General features: G+C 41.6%; 3 protein-coding genes and 1 non-coding gene across 6 annotated transcripts in view; 1 reads left to right on the top strand and 3 right to left on the bottom strand.

Moving 5' to 3' along the window:
• Nucleotides 1-2921: 2921 nt before the first annotated feature.
• Nucleotides 2922-8835, bottom strand: dapk3 (death-associated protein kinase 3). The gene is made up of 9 exons (XM_075483034.1): nucleotides 8756-8835; nucleotides 7845-7952; nucleotides 6484-6844; nucleotides 5931-6060; nucleotides 5744-5792; nucleotides 5615-5641; nucleotides 5376-5528; nucleotides 5110-5155; nucleotides 2922-4714 (listed from the first exon to the last, which is right to left on the bottom strand). The coding sequence occupies exons 2-9, from the start codon at nucleotides 7904-7906 to the stop codon at nucleotides 4178-4180; spliced, it is 1365 nt and encodes a 454-aa protein (XP_075339149.1). The 5' UTR covers nucleotides 7907-7952; nucleotides 8756-8835; the 3' UTR covers nucleotides 2922-4177.
• A 1110-nt stretch (nucleotides 8836-9945) lies between these two features.
• On the bottom strand, nucleotides 9946-10017 carry trnae-cuc (transfer RNA glutamic acid (anticodon CUC)). The gene has a single exon. It is a non-coding gene; the product is annotated as a tRNA-Glu (tRNA).
• A 535-nt stretch (nucleotides 10018-10552) lies between these two features.
• On the top strand, nucleotides 10553-19373 carry sppl2 (signal peptide peptidase-like 2). Of its 2 annotated transcripts, none has more exons than XR_012772824.1 (15): nucleotides 10553-10657; nucleotides 11478-11594; nucleotides 11761-11943; nucleotides 12033-12122; nucleotides 12349-12488; nucleotides 13234-13376; nucleotides 13808-13904; nucleotides 14249-14365; nucleotides 14595-14676; nucleotides 14801-14875; nucleotides 14961-15023; nucleotides 15129-15228; nucleotides 15439-15516; nucleotides 16488-16777; nucleotides 17303-17392. XR_012772824.1 is itself a non-coding variant. In XM_075483032.1 (15 exons), exons 1-15 carry the CDS (start codon nucleotides 10610-10612, stop codon nucleotides 17483-17485), a joined length of 1677 nt encoding a protein of 558 aa, XP_075339147.1. In that variant the 5' UTR covers nucleotides 10553-10609; the 3' UTR covers nucleotides 17486-19373. The 2 variants fall into 2 exon arrangements, 1 of the variants encoding a protein (XP_075339147.1); XM_075483032.1 differs by having other exon boundaries at nucleotides 16488-16648; nucleotides 17303-19373.
• The window catches only part of arhgef18a (rho/rac guanine nucleotide exchange factor (GEF) 18a), a 21261-nt gene continuing 14376 nt past the window's right edge, over nucleotides 17744-24628 (bottom strand). For both annotated transcript variants that reach the window (XM_075483030.1, XM_075483031.1), the window contains exons 18-20: nucleotides 23183-23507; nucleotides 22803-22907; nucleotides 17744-21952 (exon numbers count right to left, since the gene is read on the bottom strand). In XM_075483030.1, coding sequence (XP_075339145.1) covers nucleotides 21801-21952; nucleotides 22803-22907; nucleotides 23183-23507 — 582 coding nt within the window. In that variant the 3' untranslated portion in view covers nucleotides 17744-21800. The remainder of the gene's footprint in view (nucleotides 21953-22802; nucleotides 22908-23182; nucleotides 23508-24628) is intronic.

Here is a 24628-nt window from a genome sequence, read left to right as displayed (position 1 = left end):
CGATAATTAATATATTAATAAAACCATCAAAAACATCTTTTGTGCTAATCTCATTATATAACGAGACACATTTTTACATATTTGTTCATTTTTTTCCCTTCAACAGTATTCGTTTACTTTTCATAGCTTCCTTATATACATTTTGATTATGTTCTTTACTTAATTGAGATGCAGATAGATTCCTTTTACGTAAATGAAAGCTCTGAATACAGCAGCAGGAAAGCAATTATCACAAGATAAACAAGTTGGCCTCCTTGTATATTTTTTATGCTCCTTGAGACTCAGACACAAAGCAGATTTTTCAAGATCTCCTGTGTTTCAGTGAACCACCACAAGAGGGCATCCTCCAAAGGTCGAGTTAACTTTTCTTTTTCAAAGTTAAACTTGATAGGAAAGTCACTATTATTTTAACTTAGGGTAACAAACAGGGTAATACTTACAATGAATAAGCTTATGAAAAAAAAAAAACTTTATTTGTGACAATAATAAACATAACCCCCAATTTAGCACGTTGAAGCCTCATTGAAGCGTGCCATCTAACTTCATTCATAAAAGACTGAGTGAGTATGGATCAGTTCTTGTATCCAGTTTGAAACATTGTGAACATTTTAAGCAGCTGCCATTGTTAATTTAAATCAGATCACTAGGACATAATTAGTCTTCAAGAAGAACTGACTTATGGGTGGATCCTCACATCTCCACATTCAATATACAGCTCAGAAGAGGTTTTAGAAAGCCGCGTCTCAGGTTGGGAAGCTGCGCTTTTCTGGCGTAGAAAATACTCTGCCACAGATTTTGAAATTACTCAGCTCATATTAAGCTTCCTTTGCTTCACTTCAACATCTTGAGTTGACTTCAGGATGGAACAGTAATGTCTACATGTGGGTACATTAAAATTTTCTTTTTAAGGAAACAGAACTGAGTTGACGTAGGCTCTTGAATATTCAGTATTATTCTTAAACATATGCCCAAAAAAAGTTCAGATGACAATAAGACAAGATAACAGAGAAGAAATGTAGAATAAAGAAGGAAGAACACAAAATGTCATCACAGTCCTACCATCTTCCTCAGGTCTCCAGCAGCCAGAGAGACATTGTTAAGATGTACCAGCATTAAGGAATTCCTTAAGGAATGTGGAATACAAAGTCTACTTGGAGTTAAATGATACGTTTCAGTATGAGCCAAGGGCAAAACAACAAACTCACAAAGCTATCTACGCCAGGAGTGCAGATGACCTAAACAAAGCAAATCAAAAGAAAAGACAATCACTAACCTCCCTGGTCTAACAAAACAGGAGAAAACTAATTCAATTAATATGGCAGCTCACTCCTATAAACCCCAAGTTATGATATTAGCAAACAGTTGAGAGAAGAGGGAGATGAGTGAGCCCGCTGTCATCATCCCAGGTCTTTCTATAAGGCACTGGGAACTCCTTTCCACAGTAGCCAATCCTCTGTGAGCGCTAGGAGTTTTATCCAATCAGAGCTCGGCACCTGCGCACTGCACTTTGCATAAATTAGACCAGCGGCCGTATTTTCCACTTTTCCAAAGAATTAATCATCTCCTTACAATTTAAAAATGAGGGGGAAAAACAAACAAAAAAACTCTTTAAGTAGATATTGACAGCGTCAAACCATTTAACATGATCTTTTTCAAATAAATGGAATATTTTCAGATTAAAATCCTGCAAGAGAAGATAATCTCGGGTCTCTGCTTTACATTACGCATCCGTGGAAGAAAAACTAGTGGATTATAGTTTGTAAAAACTTTACAAAGATTATTGCTGTAAACTTGAGCCAATATAAATCTCAAAATTCTGCAGAGCAGACAACAAGGCAAGAGCTACCTTTTCTATCGTCCTGTAGCAGGTCAGATGATCGATGCCTCGCTCATCTTCTTGCAAAAGAACATCTCCTGCACCACATGCGATAGCGTGCACTTCTAGTTTAAAAAGGACGCTCAAAGTTTGGCGCAACAAGCACTGGCGCACCGTTCAACAACGGCAATCAGAAGACCAAACAACTGGTTTCAAAGGACTAACCAACCTTGAGAGTGGAGCAGCAACCACATCAGACAAGTTCTGGCAAAACCCCAGTTATAACCACACGTCCAGATAGGTCTCACAATTTCTTCACCCCAAACAGCACATTATGCATGAGACGTTGGACTGAGGCGGAAACATTTCTATCAGGTTATATCAGGGGTTACAAAACCAGATATTTCTGAAGCCCTGGGCGTTACAGAAACTTGCCAATAACCTTTAAATAGTTCTAACTTGGGTCACAAATTTAGTTCACTGTCTATACAGTCCTCTGCCGTGCTCAAACATACCTCTTGACAAAATATGTGTCTGCTTGGACATAGAAGGTAGACTGTCATCCCAGGTCCTTGTAGGAACTCCGTTCCCAGGTAGCCAATCAGAGATCGCTCGGGGTTTCATCCAATCAGAGCTTGGCACCTGCACACTGTAATTTGCATAAATTAGTCAAGACACAGCATTCGAATCAAAATGATAAAATTACTAACATATGAGTGCCACTACAGCTTTGTTATCAAAGCTCATCCCAACAAAGTGTATCTTTAGTACATTCGAATCAGTTTTCTGTACTGTAGTAAAAAAACGAATAAAGAAAATTACTTTTGGAGTAAGAAGTGAAGGATGATTTGTTTTCAGGCACAAGCTGCCTCTGAGAGGCGATTAAAGTGACTCATTAGACATCACAAAACACGTACGATCAGAAACATATTGATATATCCCGACCCCATAACTCTTATTTACTTATCTGTATCAAGAAGATGTTTATTGCCTGTAACAGGACAGTTGCCACAATGGGATATTTCCTCCCGCATGAATAGCAATCCAAAGTTTATAGACCGAAGTTCAAGAGAAATCCACACAGAAACAGCTCGCTTGAGTAATAACTGTTTATTTGAAACAAGCCCAGATGGTCTTTACAGCTTTCTCTCAAGTCAAGAGGCAGATTAAAATATATTTGTAGAACTCTGCTTTAATGAATTAAGTGCAAATGATTACATTTCTCTACTGAAAAACACTACAGACTACACAACAGGCTCTCTGTGCTGTACGCAGGGAATGTGTCAGCTGGATGTGAAACTTGTCAATGGAATGTTTCAAGTGTGCAGGGATGAATGCAAAGTTACGATATGTACAGAGGACGAGTCCATGCGCACTATTTGGTTTAGAAGGCTACTGTGCAAAAAACTGTAGCATTTCAAGACTTTTAGCATTTATGCTGGAGTGACTGAAATGTCGTTAACTTGATGGCAGATGAGCACTCAGAGGCAAATGAGGTCAATCAGTTTTCAGGCACTGCAAAGAAAACTTTATACATTCTCGTATCTGGTTGATTTAACAAGTTTGGGAATTCAGAGTGATTTTCCCAAATTACTATCAGAGACACTTCCCGGGCAAAAATAAAAACATTTTGGAGCTAATTATGTGTCAAATTAAAACTATTCCCTATGCTAAGAACTAGTTTCAGGCGATGAGCTGAATGTGCTTGATTTAAATCGAGAACTTATAAATGTGACTTTCCAGGAAATGCCTTAAGAAATAGCATGATTTTACCCTGCTGAGGGTTTACCTTTATTGCATCATTCAAAGTCAACGCTCTGTCCCATCATATGAGAGAAGTTCAATCTCGGCTGAAGTCAAAACTAAAATGCATGTAACCATATAAATAAATACCCCTGAATGCCTCACAAACGTGTTACTGCACGTATGATGAGTCGATTCTCACATAAGCGGTCTGCAACTTGAGGCAGAGACAAACACATGGATGTCAATCCCATTTAAAGAACTACAAAACTTAAGATTAGGTTTTAAAAATGATAACCAGGCAAAATAAAATAAATGAATGCATTTCTACTCTAGTTTACAATGGCTGCTGAATTACAGTACACAATGTAACAGCTAAAATGATAAATTAATGAATAAAAACACAGGAATGAGCCTTCTGGTGAGGGAACAGCTGTAATGTACTGCCTGTCTTCTTCTTGCCCTTTCTGTATAGCGTGACATAAAAATAGTGGGACATTTTTCGCAGCTGTAGATGACGACTGACCCGATCAAACTTCAGCGTGCAGCGCGCAGACAGAGCAGGCAGGCAGGATGAGATTGGAAAATGAAAATGTCTTTGCTGGACTGCAGCCCGGCTCAGGGCATGCTGCCAGAGCTGAGGGTGCCCTTCTCTGCAGATATGGATTTAACCAGCTCCTCTACCCAGCGGACCTCAGAGGCCACCTGCTCAGCCAGAACCTCGTAGCGGTTTTCCAGACGCCCGAACTTGCGCTTTAGTATGTTGGCGGCCTGCATGGTCAGCCGGGCGTCCTCCTGGCACTTCTTGCGCTGGGCCTGTGTGCGCTGTAGCTCATGGCGGATGTGGCTCAGGTCGGCAGAGATGATCTGGTTCTCCTCCTTGTACCAGCCCTCCTTTTCCTCGTATATGGACAGCAGCGCTGCTACGTCCTCCTGGCACGAGCGCTGATTGCGCTCCAGCTCCTTCAGGCCCTCCTCTGCCGCGGCGATCTCCTCGAGCACCTGGGAGAAGCGCTCGAAGTTTACATAAGTGTTGTTTGGAGGCATGCTGGAGTGGGACTTGATGGTGTACTCCTTCAGACGAGTGGTCTTCAGGCGCCGGCGCTCGGTCTTGTGATCTCTCTCCTCCTGCCGTACGTTCCGCCTCTTGATCACCTGGAGAAGAAAGAATTGAAAGGTCTAAAATGGAAGTGATAAGCTCAAAGATGAGAGTAAAGCTGCAGAACAAAGACATCAAACACCCAGAGATAAACGCTGCTTAACTGATTGCTATGTGGGCACAAACATTTAGAAATGTGCTTTATTGTTTAAAGGCTGATAGCAAACACGTATAAACCAAATGCTGAATATCAATCTCCTGAGGCCAACACAAGAATAACAAAGTCACAAAGAAGCAAAACTTCAAACTATCAGAAGCTTTGGCCTTGAATAAATCTCAGAAGTAAAAGGACAAAACAAGTTTCTTTACATAAACAAATACCTCGGTGGCCGAGCACTTCATATCAAATTAAATGAGACCGTTCGATCAATAGTAATATATAAATGCCCACCTTAATCCAGGGGTGCTCAAGACTGTCATCGATTGTCATTCTCTTCCTACAAAAGAAAATCATTCATCAGAGGGAAAAAGTCTGAACGGGGAGACTTAGTCATGTTTATAAATCTAAGATCGATGAGATTTACTAACCCCAAAAAATGCATTTCACAAATGAGAGAATAATTCAAGATCAGTTATATCACCATGAATGTGGATTTCTTCAAATACTTAATGAGATGAAAATGCATAAAATGGTAGACAATATGAGGCTATTCTTACTTTGGGTCCTTGACCAACAGGCGGCGTATGAAGTCTTTGGCCAGCTCGCTGGTGTTGCTGAAATACTCTTCATCAAAGTCATAGTTGACAGCAGAAATGTTGGTCAGAGTCTCCTGCTTGGTCTCGCCCAGAAATGGAGACGCCCCGCTCAACCTAACAAAGATGGAAACTTTGCTTTAGACCTCACATGACTGAGGGTGAAGTGATTCAACGGTGTCGCGACGTGAAGCGTTACTCACAGAATGTATGTGATTACTCCGATGCTCCTGCACAACAGAAGAGTGAGGATGAGTGAAACCTGTCAGACGGCTCAGTTTACAGCTTTTGATGGTGCGAATTTAAAAAAAAAAAAAAAGGTGGCATCTTACCACATGTCTGCCTCCAGGCCAAGCGGCTCGTAGTTGACTATTTCTGGCGCTGTAAAACACACAGGAATGAACGCTTTAATTCGAACCAGATGTGAGCTGAGGCACGCGAGCATCCACTCAGAGGGTTTAACACACGGGCCTCCACGACCACAGTGATCTCAACATTTAGAAGTGCACAGGCTCTTACCGACAAACTCTGGAGTTCCAAAGATGTTCTTAAACTCATTTCCTGCTTTGATCTGATGAGCTATCCCAAAATCAATCAGCTTGATCCTGGGGTTGGGCACGTTCTTGTCCAGCAGCATGATATTCTCGGGCTGGGAGGAAAAAAACAGAGTTATAGGACGAAGAAATGTAAGGAAAGTTTGATGCTTCTCTTTGGTCGTGTGTGACCTTAACTTTGGTTGGTTGGTTGGTTGGTTCAACTATTCGTCTTTAAACTAAACACGTTATATCATCGGTTGCCTGAACAGTTTCTATTCTTTATTCGTCTGTTGCTATAATCAAACAAGCCACCAAGTTTCTGGTTCCTGTATCAACTTCGATCATGAAAGAAAACTGTCTCCTGTGTATCTTGTAGCCACCATTCGGCACAAAAATATTCTTTATTTCTTATGGTTTTTAAACACAGTCTTCATCGGCCCTGTTTCGTGTAAATGATCAACAAAAAGAGAAACCTCTGCTAGCACCTACACTAAGCTTCTCACCAACTTCCCTCCGCTTCCCCTCATACTGCTCACCTTCAGGTCGAAGTGAGCGATGCGTTTGGAGTGGAGGTAATAAACGCCGTCCAGGATTTGCTTGAGAAACTGCGTGGCCTCCTCTTCGCTCAGAGATTCCTTCTCAGCCAGGAAGTCAAACAGCTCTCCTCCCGACACCAGCTCCAGGATCAGGATCACGTCTGTCTTGTTCTCGAAGATGTCGTGCAGGGTGATGATGTTGCTGTGCTGGATCTCCCGCAGGATGTTGACCTCACGCTCGATCTCCTCGCGGCTAACCCCCCGCCGACTGGACGACAGCCGTCGCTTTTTGATGAACTTAGCTGCGTATTCAACACCTGTGCTCTTCTCCTTGCACTTACGGACGATGGCAAACTGTCCGCTGAATTAATAAAAAAGACAAAACCATATTTATCTTTATATTGACCTAATCATTGGGTGCTGGTTAGAGAGTCAATGTCTGACTTTAGGCCATGATAACTTGTGATGGGATTGATCACTTTTTAAACCTCGACCAATCACTGCTTCCAAATGTTTCTTCTGGCTTGTGACCACGACACAACTGAGGTGACAATTAAACTCAAAGAGTGATTTATCTTAATCTTAATCAGCCTGAGGAGGTGAAGATGTCCAGTAATAGACAAGAAAACCAAACTCAAATGTCAAATGCATCCATTAACAACTCTTTTCCTTTAGATTTTTGTTCGACTTAAGTTGTTTCGTAAATAAGCCCCCAGATGTAGATCTCAGGGATAGTGATCTGATCCCAAAAAGCCCAGATTTGTTCAAATATTATGAGTAAAATTACTTGGTAATGAGCCTCGTTTTATTATTGAATATCCAAAAGGTAGAAGAAAAAAAAAGGGGGGGAAAAAGTATCAACTGTGCAGCTTTTGAGTGGCCTTCCCTTCATTGACACCACACCACAGCAGAGGTGCACTGACGTCACACATTTGCTGCATTACTGCAGAAAACAGTAACTACAGTAGAGAGGTGGATTTAATTTAGAGAAAAAACGATGACTCATTCCCCATACTGTCCAGCCAAGCATAAAACGACAGAAAATGATACTTGATATGCGTCCGACACAAAATGAAGACAAAGTGTTTTGGCTCTCTCCTGATCACAGGTTTTGGACAGACCGCTCTATCAACTTTATGGGACCTGACGTCGTATGTGTACCCCATACTCACGTCTGTCATTATCTATGGAGCGTTACGTACACAGATAATCAGAGAAATGACCATTTGTGTTCAATTATGCAGCTAAAAGAGATCTCAAAATACCATAACGTGTTTGGAAAGCGTGCGTTTAGTGCGATCCAACACCTGAGACGCATGTTTGGGTCAACAGCTGGAGGACAGGAAATCAGCGATACATACCTGCCAAGTTCCTCCTCCATCTCATAATACAGCTCAACGTCCTCCTGCCTGAAGCCAGCCATGGTTCTGCTGACTCGAAATGATGATAGGAGGATGCTTTGAGACTTCCTGCAATGAAAAAGAGAAGGACACCAGCAGTGACTTCAGTGGGCATTTGTCAGACATCACAAAGCCTCAAAACAATTTCATATTAGTAGGTCTAGCCTTTAATGGCAGCCTGTAATAAGGCAACACAACAATGCTCGGCCCAAATGGCAATCCATCTCTTATTAACTTGGCTTTCCTCCTTATTTGGTCCGTGTAAACACAGCTTTAGTTTTCAGACTGACTGAGGCTGATGTCAGACCTTTGCATACCAGTCCTACTTACATCATCTCCTTCTCCCGTTCAGCTATCTCACTAAGTTAAAGGGACTGGGATTTGTCAACACAGACATGTTTCTTTTTTTTTCTTTCTTTCCTTTGATTCGTTGAGATGTATGTAAATAAACGGTATAAAGACAGTAAAACTAAAAGAATATCTAGCTGTAAACTCATTGCTTCACAGGAACTTTATGATCTGAACAGGCAGCGGAGACTTTTTCCCATGAACTACCATTAATTTTTTTTTTTTTTTTTTTTTTAAACACTATGATGGACGAACTTCCCTCCGCAAACACACCAAGAAAGTCTGCCCAAATGTACATCCTGTTAACTTAATGAGGATGTCATGTCAGGAGTTAAACTCAAGCGAGTCCCGACCGCGGAAGGTAGCTAGCTTAGCTGGTTAACTAGCTAACGTTACCGTTGAACACCGACTCTAGCTGTTTTAAAATGGTTCTTCTTTAATGACAAACATTTCCCCAAAAACACAAAACTTATTTTGGCCTTTATCCGCATAAAAGCGAAGGCATTACGACAACGGATACTCACAGTAAGGCTGGTTACAGGAACTGCATTCCTCATCCAAGAGTCTGAACGTGAAACTCCAGATGGAGTAGCATCAAGCTAACATGAATAAAGTCATCAATACTTCCGGTATTTCCTTTCACAGTAAAGGTCTTAGAAAAGTAATGTCAGGCGGCTCAGGCAGTCATACACAAGAAACACTTCCAATGTAAAGAACTGGTATGATTTGTTGTAAAGAAAGTATTTTTTTTATGAAGAGCTGATCAGTATAAAACAATTTGTATTGTTCATATTTATATTCGAGAGTCTGTGTGCTACATATTCACAGACATTTTGCATTATTTTAATGTCAATAACACATGTTGTATGTGATTTTACTTTTGTAGCGTCTTCGTAACTTGTCAGGTTTATCTATTTTTTTTCAAAAAGATTTGATTCTCACCGACATTCTCAAGATACTCATTCTGAATAAATAGTGTTTGGTCCTAATGTAGAATTTCTGATGACTGATTTACCTTTAGATGTTTTTCTGTATTTCAATGAGAGACTTTAAATTCAAGAGATCTAATAAAACGTTACACCACCACCACCAAAACCCAGTCAAAGAAAAAATATGGAAGTTTTTCTGTGCCATCAGAGTTTGAAAACGAATTTCTAATATTGAATTTTTACGGCATCAAAATCAGACTTTGAATTTGAAAAACCAACAGTGTAAAAAAATTCAACTTCAAAAATTTCAGTGGAAAAAAATTCAACTTCAATATTAGAAATTCGTATTCAAACTCCCATGGCACAGAAAAACTTCCATTAAAAAAACCTTATTGTGAAGTTTGAAATGGTTCAGCTTCCAGCGTTGATGTAGCTCTTCAAGACTTGATGCAGGTAAAAATCTGGCAGAAGGAGGAACATATGGATTGACGTCATGCTGAGAGATCGACCCGCTGCAGTTCGTCAATAACAAGATCGAGCATGCAGCTGCGAAGAATAAAGAAGGAACACACTCAGAGCAACAAAGAGCAAATGACAGAGGCGACACAATTAGGAAGAACGATATGGTGATGTTTCAGTTTGAGCTTATATGAGTGAGTTAATGTCTGGAAAGGACACGAGTCTATTAAAACGAAGTTTTTACACAGAGTTTCGGAGGAAGTTATAGCTAATTATAGGTAATTTAGAGCTGAGCAGAATGTTAATCATGATAACTAAAACATATGTTCCCTGACCGGGAATCGAACCCGGGCCGCGGCGGTGAGAGCGCCGAATCCTAACCACTAGACCACCAGGGACTGATAACAAACGGACGAGATTTTGGATTACAACAGATACAAATGTGGAAACTGAACGTTTAGTTTAATATAGACGTTTCTCTAAATCTCTTTTATTCGTAGCCTATTATTAATTTTATCCAAGTACCAGAAAAGCTTTATCTGAAAAACACGAATGGAAAGAATGAGTAAAATCATAGGCCTAAATTTAAAGTATACACATATGTGTTTATAATGGAAAATACAAAATATACGCTTTAACGATACGAAAACACACACACACACAAACAAAAAGATCCTATGTGCTGATTCATATGTAAATAAATAAAAAAATTTAAAGAGTATATTCTGTAAATGTGTATTATGCCATAGGCTACAAGTAAAAGACTGCACTCTGCTTACTAATCGAAGCTTTAATTTTTGCGTTTGTGACTGATTTTGACATTGACCAATCAGCGTCGTGCTAATTCGCTCTCAACCGTGGTAGCCAATAAAAAACTTCAAACATCCATATGGGCGTGGTCTGGTCTCACAGCTGGCAAGCTGAGCTGAACGGCTCGAGCGGAGTGGTTGGTTGGTTGGTTGATGGGGGAAACAACAACAAGCTAACAACATGAGGGTCCCTAAAACACTGATTTGGACCGCTTTTCTCATCCAGAAGGTGAGAGAAATAACGTTTGTTTAATCGAAAACCGATTTTTTTTTGTGCGTCCCCGTCGCATAGCAATATGTGATTGACAAACAGGTTATCTTTTCTAACCGTTTTATTCAGCATTAGCTCGCGTGCTATGACTGTTAGCTTGCGGACATCACCATGGGCCCTGGAAACCCACACATCTTATTTTGATATGACATTAATTAAGAAGGATTACCGCTGATTCATAGGATCACAGCACAAAAATAGACTTAGTTGAGAGTGAACCAACAATGTGTTAATCTTTCTAGTTACATGACAACGCGTCCGAATTGGAGTGGTTGATAAGTGTATCGCTAGTCAGTCTACAAGTAATTAGTTAACAGGTAGTTACTTTTTGATTGACAACCAAATTTTTTGCTTTAGGCTGTCACACTAGTTCTTATACGATTATGTACCTGATTGCCCTAAAAGTGTAAACTGTTGCCATATACCGGTGAGAATTGTTGAGCTTTTTAGGCTTTATTTCGTGGTGCTCTCAAACTGCACTGCATTATATTTCCAGGTGGTGATAACATTTAAAAAAAAACAACTTCGAACTCTGAATATCGTTTACAAATGGGCAGTATGTCACATTTTGGCTGAAGGATGCGTTTTGAATTTTCCACTTTTATCAAAAGATCAGAATCAGACTCTAATTCTTTCAGCATTTATGACTCTTAACCTTGTTATCACAAGGTTTTCAATTGCTGCCAGAAGTATCGAGCAAGACTATGATGGAAGAATCAAAGTTACAAATGTTTCATGGACCTGTGCAGTGATGCAGACATTGTTTTCATGTTGACAGGTGGTGGGAGAGTACGGCATGGCCCATTTCAGTGATGAGGGCAAGAGCAAAGGGAAGGATTACTGCATATTTTTCAACTCGCAGTGGGCACGTCTACCTCAGGACCTCAATAAAGCAGTAAGTCCCAATGCGATTCGCAAGAGGCGTAACTAAACTGTGAGAATTTATGAGAATTCTAACAAGTTGAATGGCTAACAAATCTTTTTCAGGAAGCTACATGCTCCACTTATCTCCACTTTTATTGCCTGTTAGAACTAATGATGCAAACCCGTTTGTCTCACAGTCACGTCTTCAGATTTACGACTTGACAACGTCGGTCCTGTGCTCGGCCTCTGAGGTCCCTGAGGGAGGCTTCCCAAATCGCATCCCCATGGTGATGAGGGGCAACTGCACTTTCTATGAAAAGGTTCGCCTGGCCCAGATTAACGGGGCCAAGGGCCTGCTTATAGTCAGCAAGGACAGACTGGTAAGACTGTAGTTTGCGGTCATTCAGCATCATATTAGACTGATTTTGGTCCTTCAAAAAACTAAAATATTTTTTTTGTTTTTTCCCAGACTCCACCAGCAGGGAACAAGACTCAGTACGAGGAGATTGATATTCCCGTAGCACTGCTGGGCTACTCTGATATGTTGGACATAAGTAAGGTGAGGGGTCGGCCACTAAACATGCAAACTACAGTTACCTGTGAGGTCAAACTGTTGGCTCTCCCAACATAAAAAGTAGACAGCGACATACACATATATGTATATAACGAGACTGAAATCATAGTTTCAGATTGTGACTTTTTTTTTTTTATTGGAAAAAGTTACCAGTTTTTCCAGGCTACTGAGAATCAGTTACCCTAACATGATCTGTTTCTCAATTTAACAGACCTTTGGAAAAGGAAGACTGGTTGCCATGTATGCACCCAGTGAGCCGGTGTTGGACTATAACATGGTGATCATCTTCTTGATGGCAGTGGGAACGGTGGCCATCGGCGGCTACTGGGCCGGCAGCAGGGACAGCAAGAAGTGAGCGAACATTGTATCCAGTGTAGTAAACCTCATGACCTCATGTTATGTTACAGCATGCACAGAAACAGCCGTACACACACAGAAAGCACATTTCAAAATGGAGTTCTCAACATTTAACTGGAACGACCACCCTGACCAGGGCTGTTTAAATTTTTGAAGAAAAAGGCAACGTCAGTGATGCAGGTTGTGGGGACTTTGTACTTTCCTCTTTAATGCTTCGGAACAGTGTTTTAAATCTCAACTACTAAATGTAAGAGGCATCTCCAGAGAGCATTAGTCAGATTTTTCCTGGCAAACAAGCATAAATGTTTGACTTCCTCTTGTTTGTAACTCCTTTTCAAACCTGCATTGTATCGCTGCGACCCCTTTAAAGGGCAGTGTTGTTTATTTGAGGCTGCATGAGTGACTCACTGGCATAAGCCAATCAGAGTTCATCCTCTGTTACGTAGTTGCCAAGGTGACTGAGGGTACGGTCAGATGGGGTCTCAGATGCAGGGGACTGCAAAACACATTTTGGACTATGATTGTATGTTTTGAACTGGGGAGGGAAGCAAGCGCCAGTCAGCAAACTACATGGTGGTAAATAGTGACTGTGGCTTTCCAGGTTGACCAACCCTCAGAAATAATCTGCAGTTCAGTCCAAACAAACAAGCATGCAGAGGTACTTATTAAGTAGTTAGAGGTAGTTATTCTGTAAAGTTATCAAAGTATCCTCCAATCACGGCTCCCCTTTCTCCTGCAGACGTTACATGAAGCACAAACGAGACGACGGCGCAGAGAAGCAAGACGAGGAGACCGTGGACGTCACCCCCATTATGATCTGTGTGTTCGTGGTCATGTGCTGCAACATGCTGGTGCTCCTCTACTTTTACTACGATTACCTGGGTGCGACAAACATAGCATCACTACTAGTATTTATTTCTGTTTTTGAGTGTGGTTGCGCAGAAAATGACAGAAAATCTTGTGTCTGGTTATTATATTGATTTGAAAGCGTTGTCAAAATGAAGCTTATCACTTAACAAAACTGTGCAGGGTTCAGAGTAAGATGCATGTAAAAAGGCGGAAACTTTCCGAGCAAATCTGGGTGCAACAGAATGAGATAATAACCTCCATTTAGCTCAAGTTGGAAACAAAAGATTCTTGCAAATTCAGAGAATGTTTATGTTTCTTAGTAGCTGTTGTACTTTCTCAAAGCACACTGACCTCACAGTGGTGGAAGGGATGCCGCTATTCAAATATTTAAGGAGAAAGACTGCTTACAAAGTGTTTTTCACACGACGGTATGAAGTAACCTGCCTGCTTTCCTCCCCGTTTAGCCATTTGGGTCATTGGGATCTTCTGTTTGGCGTCCTCTGTCGGCCTCCACAGCTGCCTGTGGCCTTTTGTCAGGAGACTACCTTTCTGCAAGTGCAGGTGAGACTGCTACATCAGCAGGTGTGCAGCAGGTTTTAGGGAATTCAGCCTGCTTTCTGACAATTATAAGGAAAATACCAAAAAACGTTTTTAAATTATAAAAAAAAAAAAAAAAAAAAAGCTGTACTTTGTGGATTAAATATTCAATTTAGAAGGAATTAAATGGTGAGAGCTGCAACCGTTCGGTCTTTTGGTGACAAAGACGTTGCATCCTTTTTTTATTGATACTTTACGTGATCTTGTAGTTAGGAATTGTAGAGCTGCAGCCCTACCAGAGCAGCCAACATTAATCATGCCTTACAGTGACTGCATGTTGCGCCGACTGAATCATCTTATGACAACAGGGTCCCCGAGAACAACCTGCCGTACCTCCACAAGCGGCCACAGATCCGCATGTTGCTGCTGTCAGCCTTCTGCATCAGCGTCAGCGTCATCTGGGTGGTGTTCCGTAACGAAGACCAGTGAGTGCAAAATCGCTCCCCTACAGACACATATGGAGACATATTTTTTTTTGGAAAGCATATGCACTAAACCCAAGAATTTTGGGATTAGATCCAAATTGTTCTAGGTGTCGATAAGTACGTGTTGGATGGCGCCATGGCAACGCTTCCCCGTCTGTACGTGATAAGACATAATGGGTATAATGTGACGATGGTTGGCTGACAAACCTTCTTGTTATGCGTCCTCCAGGTGGGCGTGGGTGTTGCAGGACGCCCTGGGGATCGCCTTCTGTCTCTACATGCTCAAAACAGTCAGGCTGCCCACATTCAAGGTGGGTCAACAGACGAGCTGACAAATATAAACCATGATCACGTTTTTAAAGACGTTTCGCTGTGTTGTACAAAAACAAAATCAGTATGCCGTAAACTCATCTGATACTTTTCTCCCTCCTGCAGGCTTGCACTTTACTTCTGACAGTTCTGTTTGTCTATGATGTTTTCTTCGTATTTATTACACCCTTCTTCACAAAGGTACGTCAAACACGGGGTGTTTAAACATGTACGGACTCTGCTGTGCTTTGGAATGCTCATTTGAACCGTCGTGCTTTCTTTTCAGAGTGGGGAAAGTATAATGGTGGAGGTAGCGGCTGGTCCTTCTGACTCCGCCACACATGAAAAGGTGAGTTCACCGAGGCCGGTCCTCCCGCTCCTACAGCTCCAAAAATCTCTCTCAGCCCAGCGATAACGCAGCCGATAGTTAGACTAACGTTTGCATTTTCTCCAGCTTCCCATGGTGCTCAAAGTGCCGAGGTTAAACTCCTCACCTCTGGCTCTTTGTGACCGGCCCTTCTCCCTCCTGGGCTTTGGGGATATTCTAGTGCCAGGTGTGTCATCGTATCACAAACCGCTCATTTGATCATGGTGTTTGATTTTTCAACCACAACCAGAAATGTTTTCTGTGTTTTATGTTCAGTTCTGCATGCTTCATAGTGATAAATATAAATTAATGTGTCAAATAAATAAATTCCATATATATATATATATAAAATGAAATATATTGGACACAGCCTTTCTGTTTTTTTTTTCCCTGTCAGGTCTGTTGGTGGCATACTGTCATAGATTTGACATTTTAACACAATCCTCCAGGATCTACTTTGTGGCCTGTACGATCGGTAAGTGCATGTGCACGGAGCTGGAGAGGGTTTTAATTGGTGGAATGCAGCTGTAGTGTTCTGATTAACCTCATTCAGATTGGTTTGACATTATGTGGGGATGTGAAGAACAAAATTCATTCTCCTCTGCCTTCAAATCACGTTTTCACACCTGATACTGAATGCGTCTCGTCATCCATTTTCTATGACCACTTGTGGTTGGATCTCATCTCCCCGCACTGTATGCAAACAAACACACACAGGGAGAAGTAAAATAAGTATCTTTGCTGTCCGGTACAATCACAGCCTGTACGTGTCTCATGATGTTCAGAAAGAGACTCTCTTTTGCATTAAACAACAGGTTTTTAGCTCGAAAAATATGTGGCACAGCAGTGTGTCACTGTAGAAAAGAACACAAGCAAAGAAAAATAGTTTTTTTGTGAATGACACATCTGGTGTGATGGAGTCAGTTAAACACAGAAAATACAGTTTTCTTTAAAAAAAAAAAAAAAGTATTTCCAGTGGAGACGTTGCTGTTTACACTGAAGCACACCAGGTGTAAACACGCATTTACCCTCCGCACTGCTATAAGAACACGGGTATATGTGGACGAGAGCATTTCCCAGAGTGGTCTTAGAAAGTGGATCTCAAGTTACTGTTAGTGGAACCAAAACGGGACATTTACCATACACGTAAACACGTTCTGAAATCGTGCACTAATTGCTGGAAATGGGTAAATAAGGAAAGTTTGACCTAATGCAGTTAGAAATCCTGCATGTAAATGTTCAGTTGGACCCAAACTGGTCACCACAGTTCCCGTCCCAGGTTTTGACCCACGAGGAACAGAAAAAGTCATTACACAGAAGAAGAAGAAAAAGAAGAAGAGGACGTTAAAGAATACTTATTTGCAAACATGAGTAAGTGTGGACGTGGTTCCATTTGAACAGATGAATCAGACATTTCTGACCCGCTTCTCCTCCTTCTCCTGTCAGCGTACGGGATCGGCCTGCTGATCACCTTCGTGGCCCTGGCCGTGATGCAGATGGGCCAGCCAGCCCTGCTCTACCTGGTGCCTTGCACTCTGCTCACCTGCTTCACTGTAGCGCTGTGGCGCAGGGAGCTGCCGCAGTTCTGGACTGGAAGTGGATTTGTGGTGAATACCAGTTTGATATGACTGCCTGCTGCGGAAGAACAAAAAAAGACAAAAAAAAAAAAAAAGGAACAACAGAAACTAAAAACTATCCTAGTGTTAAATAACATGCAGAGTGAAGTAGCATTTCAAGTTGAGTAACCCCCCCCCTTTTTATTCTTTCTGTTTCACTGTCCCCTCCATCGCTGCTCCTTATTTTTACTGTGGGTGCTTTAGTCTGCTGAGGGCTCAGCTGTCTGTGAATGTCACTGCAGGTATTCCATCTGAGTTCCCAACTTTCCACTCACCATTAAAACACGCTAATCTCACTTAAAGCTCCTTTCTGCTGTGGACTTCTCATTTTCTGCATGGTTGACAGGCTGGTGATAATGAAGCGAAGTGGGTGATTACAGCTGTATTAGCTCTGGTTAGCATGTTTCATTTGTCTGGCTTAATGGGCCTCACAACCTCTGTGGGAATACCTCTGACGACATTTGGGTTCGGATAGAGGAATTACTGTATGTATATGTGTGTGTGTGTATATATATATATATATTATATATATATATATGTTTGGTTCTTTGTCTTTTGTATTTCAGTTCCTCTGTGTTCTTCTTAAATTTTCAGTCCCAACACGTTTGCACCTTCTCACAGACTTTGTTTTCTGCTCCCCCGCAGCCTCCCATAGCGCTCGCACCAATCAACTGCACACAAACCGCAGAGCCGCAGTCAGAGGGGCCCTCAGCTAAGCTGGAGCCACAAACCACAGAAGCCACCAATCAGAGCGAAGACACTCCCGAGCAGCCGCCTCAGGAAACTCCCCCCGTGGAGAACGGCGGAGAGAAAAACAAGTCAAACTGAACCGAATTCGAATACTGCATTTCCCCCATTTCACTCCCCATGTTTCATTTGTCCCATCTTCTGCAGCGCGTCTCAGTCAGCGGGCCGAGTTCAAGTACAGATGTTTGTCGCTTGCACTTGGTGCGAAGGGAAGAGGCGAGCGGGTTTTATTCTTATTTGAGTGGCCGTGGCACTAATGAGACTGACAGACTTACCAAGTATAAAACCAGCCTCAACACGTTCATCTGTAAAGGGATGAGAAGTGAAATTCAAACTGACTTTGATTAGCGGAGAAGTTTATTTGCTGCCGTCATCCATCAGTGAACAGAACCATCATCAACCATTTAATTGGATAATTGTGCAAATGAGCAAAAAAAATATTCTAAAAATGTATAAATTACAGCTTGCCGGGTTATACGGATTTGAAGCATTTTTGACAAACGTGAAAGAAAACTGAAGTGTTAATATTTGGCTTTGTCAAAACCATTTCCTGTGTCTAAAAGGAAAAAAAGAAACCAAATGATTGGCAGATCAGTGTAAATAATAGGTGTAGCTCTGTTTTTACGTATTGCCAAAAGTTCAGGTGAAAATAGGAAACGGGAGATTCAAAGATCAATTGTGAGTGGGTTTTTTTGAGCAGGCCTGTGCGTTAGCCATCAGCTCACCAGCTGCGAGGAGACGTTTACCAACCGGCACCGCGAGCTGTCGTTCGCCACCCAACTCAAGAACCAAATATTTCTCCGGAGCGCCTGAGCTTTACAGCCCGGCGTCAGAACGGGAAGAGATGCCATTAGCCGTCCCAGTTAGGGAAACGGAGGTCGGGAGTTTCTTGAGGCATTTGCTTTGTTATAAATTTATAAATGAAGACGTGTTGGGGGTGGCTGTGTTCTTAGCTGATTGCTTTGTGAATGACTGATTTGGAAGCTTTTAAGCACTAAAGTAAACTGAAAATAACCTTTTCTTTTAACGGTATTCATCCACTACATTATAAACTGTTACAACACAGAGGCGGCTGAGGAGTTTCATACCCTTTAAAATCTGGTGCTGTCATATTTGTCGACTGAGCCCAAAGGTTTATTTGATATTTCCACTGAAGCGTTTCTTTGTTTACTCATCCTACTTTTGTTGAATTTTATTTTGCATGCTGTTGTTTTGATCCTTTCACATGACACTAGAGTACGACATATAATACTTTATCGATGGCGTGGAAGTCGACTCGCTTACCGCTGCAGTTTGTTCTCCCAATAATCACTGGTGTTGTCTTAAGAGTTGGTTTTGGCCTTACTGTGTCCATGTTGGGAGCTGCAGTGGAATGTGCTCGGTGTAAAAGTTGCTTTTTAAAACAAAACACTTGAGTACTGTACTCAAAATGTGCTGCAGTTTAATGTGTAAAATGAGGAGCGAGTGACTGGTCGTGTTAACCATCTTCTTAGGGTTTGTATAAAAGCATTTGCACAATATTTTTTAATCCATATAGACCAACAGGTTGTTGGCTCATGTATGTATGTATGTGTTTATGTGTAAACAAAGAGGTTTTAAACAGTGGACAACAAGGTAATAACCAGTATACTCGGTATCCTGCCTGTGTTTTGAGAGCTCGTTTCTGACCTGAAGGCATAATGTTGAAACACCAAAGTCTGTTTACCTGTTGAGATATACTTCTGGTTAATCTATTGTGATGATTTACCACCTTCTGTGTAATAGATGAGATATAAAGAAGATATTTAAAGGAAAAAAAAAATTAAAAAAAATTATAAGGGCAGCTGAGATGTCTGAAAGCGTGCCCTCACCCATTCAGTGGCACAGACTTTCCAGGACATGACATTATTTCATTCACTCGTATAGTTTATTATCAGCAAGCGGTTGCCTCTGTTGAGGAATTCATATAATAAAATGACATTGTATTTGACATTTGATGTGTTATTCTTTGGATCCTCCACGAGTAAAAGCTTGTGCAAAAGTGCCACATTTGTTTGAATGGCTTGAATTCAGGATTTCATCTGTGTTAGTACTTGGATGTCTCGACGCCCGACGCGGTTCCTGAGTCTGAATGCATCTTTTCATCGTGGCTTTCCAGCTGTGAAAAGTCTCTACTGTTCAGGCTCCGCAGAGACGGACAGCTGTCCTGACAAAGAGCCCCTTTGTGGCTTCGGCGCAGTCACTCAAAGTGGAGGATTGAGAGTTTCCATTTACTGTGGATCGCTTATCTGATCAACTGACAGTGTCTGCTTTTGTGCCGTGCAGCAGCCCGCCGCGACACAGTGACCCTCAAACCTCCACTTTTGATAACATGTGACACAAGGCCACTAAATTAGATCTTAAGAGATCCGTTTGTGCGTGTACGCACACAGAGGCATGAAGGCACTTCACAGACTTTTCAAACTGCATGAAAGTCGCCTGTGTTAGCTGTAAATCAGAGTTTTAAAGGTTTTACATTTCAAATGCTCAAAGAGCTTCGGGCTAATGAGTTAAATTACTGATTCGTTGGCTGATCATTTAGTCATTATCTTAATGTTACACATTTGGCAAAGCATCAAGAATGGAGAAAGGTGGCAATCCCTGACACTTAAATAGTTCATTTTTGTGTTTTTGCTCAATAAAAAGAACAAATTTTTAAGTCAGGTCAACTAATTAAACCTACCCAAAAGGCTTTAAAGCACCCAGGGCAACAACAATGTCCAGTTACACAATGAGAAGTTTCCCAAACATCACCTCCCTGTGCATACACTGACTACTTTTCCTGTTCATACAGGCCCTCCAGTAAACTCTGCAGCCCTGATTCTGTACAGAATTACGTGCCGACGGTTCTCTGCAGCAGTCTGAGGGACCTCGCAGGGTGCGCGTCTTTCCTCATACATTAACAAAGCTGACGTTTCATTTAAAAACCAAACCTTGCTTACTAGCTTGCACAGCAGTGCATCTCGTCTCACCGCCTCTCGTTTAACTTGTGCAATCAGCTGTTGGACTTAGTTAGGAGGGTCTGAACCCTTCACGTTTCCACAGGCTGCTCAGCGGCAGCAACAAGGATTAAACAGACAATGTCTCTTTGTGAGATGCTACTGTGATTCAGAGGGCTGAGCAATTAGTTGAATTTTATGTTCCAATAATGATTTTGGCTTCCAGCTATTTTATAAGATAATGGCGATTATGTGACACTCCACTTTACAACAATGCTATTGATTTAGCTAAGGTCCTTCATTAAGCGCATCGTTTTTCCTCTGAAGTGGAGGTTTTTGGCTCTGTCTGGAGCTGGGATGTTTAGATGAGGTAACATTTCATCATTATTCAGCCGAATTACATCTAAAATTTTAGGTTTAAATGAAAGGCTAAAGTTCAAAAGACTCCAGATCGTTCAAAGTCAGCACGTCCCATGTTAAATTACCTCGATTTTAGCAGGAACGGATTTGGATTTCCCTTGGACTTCGGCATGTGATCCACTGATGACCTAAAGACGTGTTTCGATGCAAAGACGGGCCATCAAAATTTGGAAGCCTCATACATAATTATTTCTTCCTCCGTACGCAAAAAGAAGATACTGTAAAGAGATTTGCCACATTTATAAAAGGAGCCTGTAACTCTGAGTCACCTTCAATCCACATAAAACCGTAAGAAAATCAACTACTTTTTACCTCCTGTAATGTCTCATTTTACCAGAATATTACTGAGCAATGATGGTCAGAAACCATTTTATTACAGTCACTACGTACATAAACTGCCTCTGTTTACATGGATGGTTTTCTTTCATTAATAATTAATAAGAATCTTTTTTTTTTTTCCAAACAAGCCTTTTCTGCACTCATGCTGCGGAGCAGGCACACAGGAGAAAGTTCAATATGCATCTGAATTACTGAGATAAAAACAGTCTGGCACTTGGTATTTACACAGATGTAAACTTGTTAAACGTATACTGTACATACGTCATAGCGGTTATAATTAAATTAAAGAGAAAGCTTAAGACGAGTGCTGCGAAGGGTTACAGAAAAATCTACTTTCATTTCAAATTAAAACACTTAAACGATAAAAACTTCGGTGATGAAAGTCTTGGCTTAAAATACAACTTTTTCAAAAGTACAGATGGGCCCGGCTCCTTCCGTCTCTTTTCGTCCACATCCTCTACCACAAATGTGCATGTCTTCATCTTTGCTTTGTTTTCATGCCGATTTGAACACAATCAGCTTTTATCCACTGAAACAGAACCAGAATCGGAGCCGGCCTCTTCGTTCTGGACCGTCCTGTAGTCATGCACAACGTCTTTTCACAGCTCCGTCTGCGTCTCCGAGTGAGCGAGTCTGCATGCCGGACGGGCCGCGTCCCAACTCCAGTCTGTGGGTCATGATTAGAAGAATATTACCTTTTCTTTTCCTTTTTGAAGGACATCTTTGGGGAACGGTGGCGGAGGTGGTGGAGTGCTGCTGCTGCTCCACTTGCTTGTGCTGAAGGACTGAGACGTCCTTACGCTGTGGGGAGATCCCGGGGGCTTGAAGGTATCTGCGGGGGAAAAGAAATACTAAACAGTATATCGCCTGTGTTGCTGAAAGTTTCCTAAAGTAAAGAAGCTTTCATTCATAAGGTTACACTCATCATCCACAATGGGGAGCTGTTCAGTAAGTCGTAATCTTCACATTTTCAGAGCCAAAGACGTGCATTTCTGTCACCCTCTGCAGGCGCAGAAAGAACATGCAACTTCCTCACGAGTTTGAGTTTTAAAGGTTTTACAATTAATAAATATGTTGTACTAATAATATACTCTCAGAGAAATAAAGTTCAGATTATGTTAACTTGTAAACAGTTACCGCACGCATCCTCCTGCGAGACCAATGCTGCGTTTCTTGTCATTTTAACTTAAGAGAAGTTTTGGAGCAGCTGACCCATAAACCAGGTACCAAGGCTTCGCTGTTCTCACACCAACGTTTGTTTTAGACTTTTTTATGTCCACTTGTCTCTGCCCTTTTCGCTTAAAAATAAAAACAAATTGATGAGCGTAAGGGAAGGCGGAAACATTTATGAATTAGTTCTGTCATGGTGAACATGTCTCAGCCGTTTCTGTTTCAACAGAATAAACATGATCTGCACCCACAGACATGAAAGATAATTCACAATGTACCAAGGTTAATGGGCACTACTCTCTTTATTACAGTAACTGTAACATAACCTCTACCTAAACCCAAGACTACGCAGCTCCAAACCCATTCATGGAAATGTTAAGGGACATGGAGCAACGTAGGTGGAAGGAAAGAACGACCGTATCTTCCACGAGCGATCGTTAATATCCCCTCCCAAAAAGAGAAGAAAAAAAACCCATCTTAAACCGACATTTTTCATCCTTCTCTCTTGGTACCTGCATATAGGCTCCTATGAAGATTGTCATTCCTTTCGGCTTTCAGACTGCCTCCTTCTTTCCCCACCACTCGGATGGGCAGGACCTGACTCACATCTATAGATGCTGGAGGTAGAAAGACAAGACTGAGATTTAACGGATCATAAAGAGCACCCTCCATTTAAGCTGGCAGCATAAACAAAACAGTTTAGTTTGTGACTTAACTGCTCCTGCTGATGAACAAGTTTTACTGTAAATATTTCAGCATTAGAAAAAGTTTCTCCAGTTAATCAAAGTGATAAGAGTTCTCTCAAATTGTACATACAACTTTTAGCCTGTAATATTTAAAGCACAACCCTTTTACTGACTCATAACAAGCCACTGTTAACTCGAGTCCACACCTGCACTGTGCGTTCTCAGGTGGGACCGCTTCCCCTTAAAGCCCCTCTCCTTTCCTTTGGATGCCATCGCCAGCTTGGTGGGGATCTTCTGCTGCACCACGGCAGCTTTCTGCACCTGGTTGGTGGTGCTGATCAGCTTCATGGGCAGCTCCGATTTGAAAGGCTGGGGGCTGATGCTCTCTTTGCGCGGCGGAACCTTTGGAGGAATTTCCATGGGATTGAAGGCGTTAACAGACAAGGTTTGGGACTTTGAAGTAGCAGCCGGAGTCCCACCTCCGTTCACTATGCTCCCCCTGAAAGATGAGTAAGCGGATAGACTCCAGAACTGGGAAAAAAAAAAGAAGAAATAGTTAAAACGCTGACACTTGAGACGCTAAATGAACCGATCTAATGTTCCAATATATTATTTATTTTATATCATTCTCACCCTTCTCTCAATTTCTGGAAATTGTCAATACCAGCCTTAAACTGGCTCAGATCATCTCTTTCAGAATACTTATTATCACTGTATGGACCAATTTAAAGCAATGCTAGAGAAGTTTTGAACCTTAAAGCCACGTGCTTCTGACTTGTTTTGAAGTACGTCAACCTTTACTTTCCACATTTTCGGCCCTTAAACCGCCCTGGAGCGCCCGCAGGCACTTCAGAACCTCGATTTCCTGCCCGGAAATTTGCTTTACAGTTTAACGTAATGCACAAGTAACTAGATGAAAACACATTTTTACCAAAAAAAGACACTGCGGCAGGTGCAGCGAAGAGACCGAAGACGCTACCGGAGGATGTGAGGGAGATGAGAAAGTGTATGAATGAGACACGGGACAAGAATAAACATCCAATTAGATTTCCCTGCTGGAGAGAGCTCAAAGAAAAAAAAACACCTGATGACAGACGGGTGAAGAGTTAGCTCCATTGTTACTATCAGCAAGCAATAACCCATTCTCTCTCTCGTTCTGCCGCGTTTGCTTTGGTCGGCTCTGCTGACGAAGTTGTCGACCTGAGGCTTTAAATTCATGAAAGAATGCGATCACTGTAAATAAGAGATTACAGCCCTAGATACTCCAAACATTTACACAACATGACTAATGGGAAACACACAACATTGCAGCAGCATGTGCATCCGTGTTATGCCATTCATCTGAGAGAGCAATGAGAGTTAAAACATCGTTCTGGTATCAGCCTCAAAGGTAAGGCCTAAGTTAGCACCTCAGTTCTGTTTCAGGCCAACGTGGCAATGAGTTCTTCTCAAGTAAAAATGTTTGGTCGGTTTTAGAAAGTTTCACCCCGACGTCGGGGACGTTTGCAGCCTTTTAAAATGTTCTCTGCTATCTTGTGACACACAGGACTGTGACATATACAATGTACATTATGTTGCACATGTATCGATTTTACACATACGCTACATTCAAATCCTTCAAAAATGTAAATCGGAACAAGCTGATTGTATTC

This window comes from Odontesthes bonariensis, chromosome 14 (assembly GCF_027942865.1).
Source record: "Odontesthes bonariensis isolate fOdoBon6 chromosome 14, fOdoBon6.hap1, whole genome shotgun sequence".
In the NCBI taxonomy this organism is placed as follows: Eukaryota; Metazoa; Chordata; class Actinopteri; order Atheriniformes; family Atherinopsidae; genus Odontesthes; species Odontesthes bonariensis.
Note: the sequence above shows the minus strand (reverse complement) of the source record. Positions and strands in the feature narration are given on the sequence as shown.

Excerpts from the sequence above, each read along its gene's own strand:
- sppl2 (XM_075483032.1), top strand. The coding sequence starts at position 10,610 with ATGAGGGTCCCTAAAACACTGATTTGGACCGCTTTTCTCATCCAGAAG. Across the intron at positions 13,377-13,807 it reads CTTTTACTACGATTACCTGG|CCATTTGGGTCATTGGGATC; the intron begins GTGCGACAAACA and ends CTCCCCGTTTAG. Across the intron at positions 16,649-17,302 it reads GGACTGGAAGTGGATTTGTG|CCTCCCATAGCGCTCGCACC; the intron begins GTGAATACCAGT and ends GCTCCCCCGCAG.
- dapk3 (XM_075483034.1), bottom strand. The coding sequence starts at position 7,906 with ATGGCTGGCTTCAGGCAGGAGGACGTTGAGCTGTATTATGAGATGGAG. Across the intron at positions 5,529-5,614 it reads GGAGTAATCACATACATTCT|GTTGAGCGGGGCGTCTCCAT; the intron begins GTGAGTAACGCT and ends CATCTTTGTTAG. Across the intron at positions 5,156-5,375 it reads CTGTTGGTCAAGGACCCAAA|GAAGAGAATGACAATCGATG; the intron begins GTAAGAATAGCC and ends TTTCTTTTGTAG.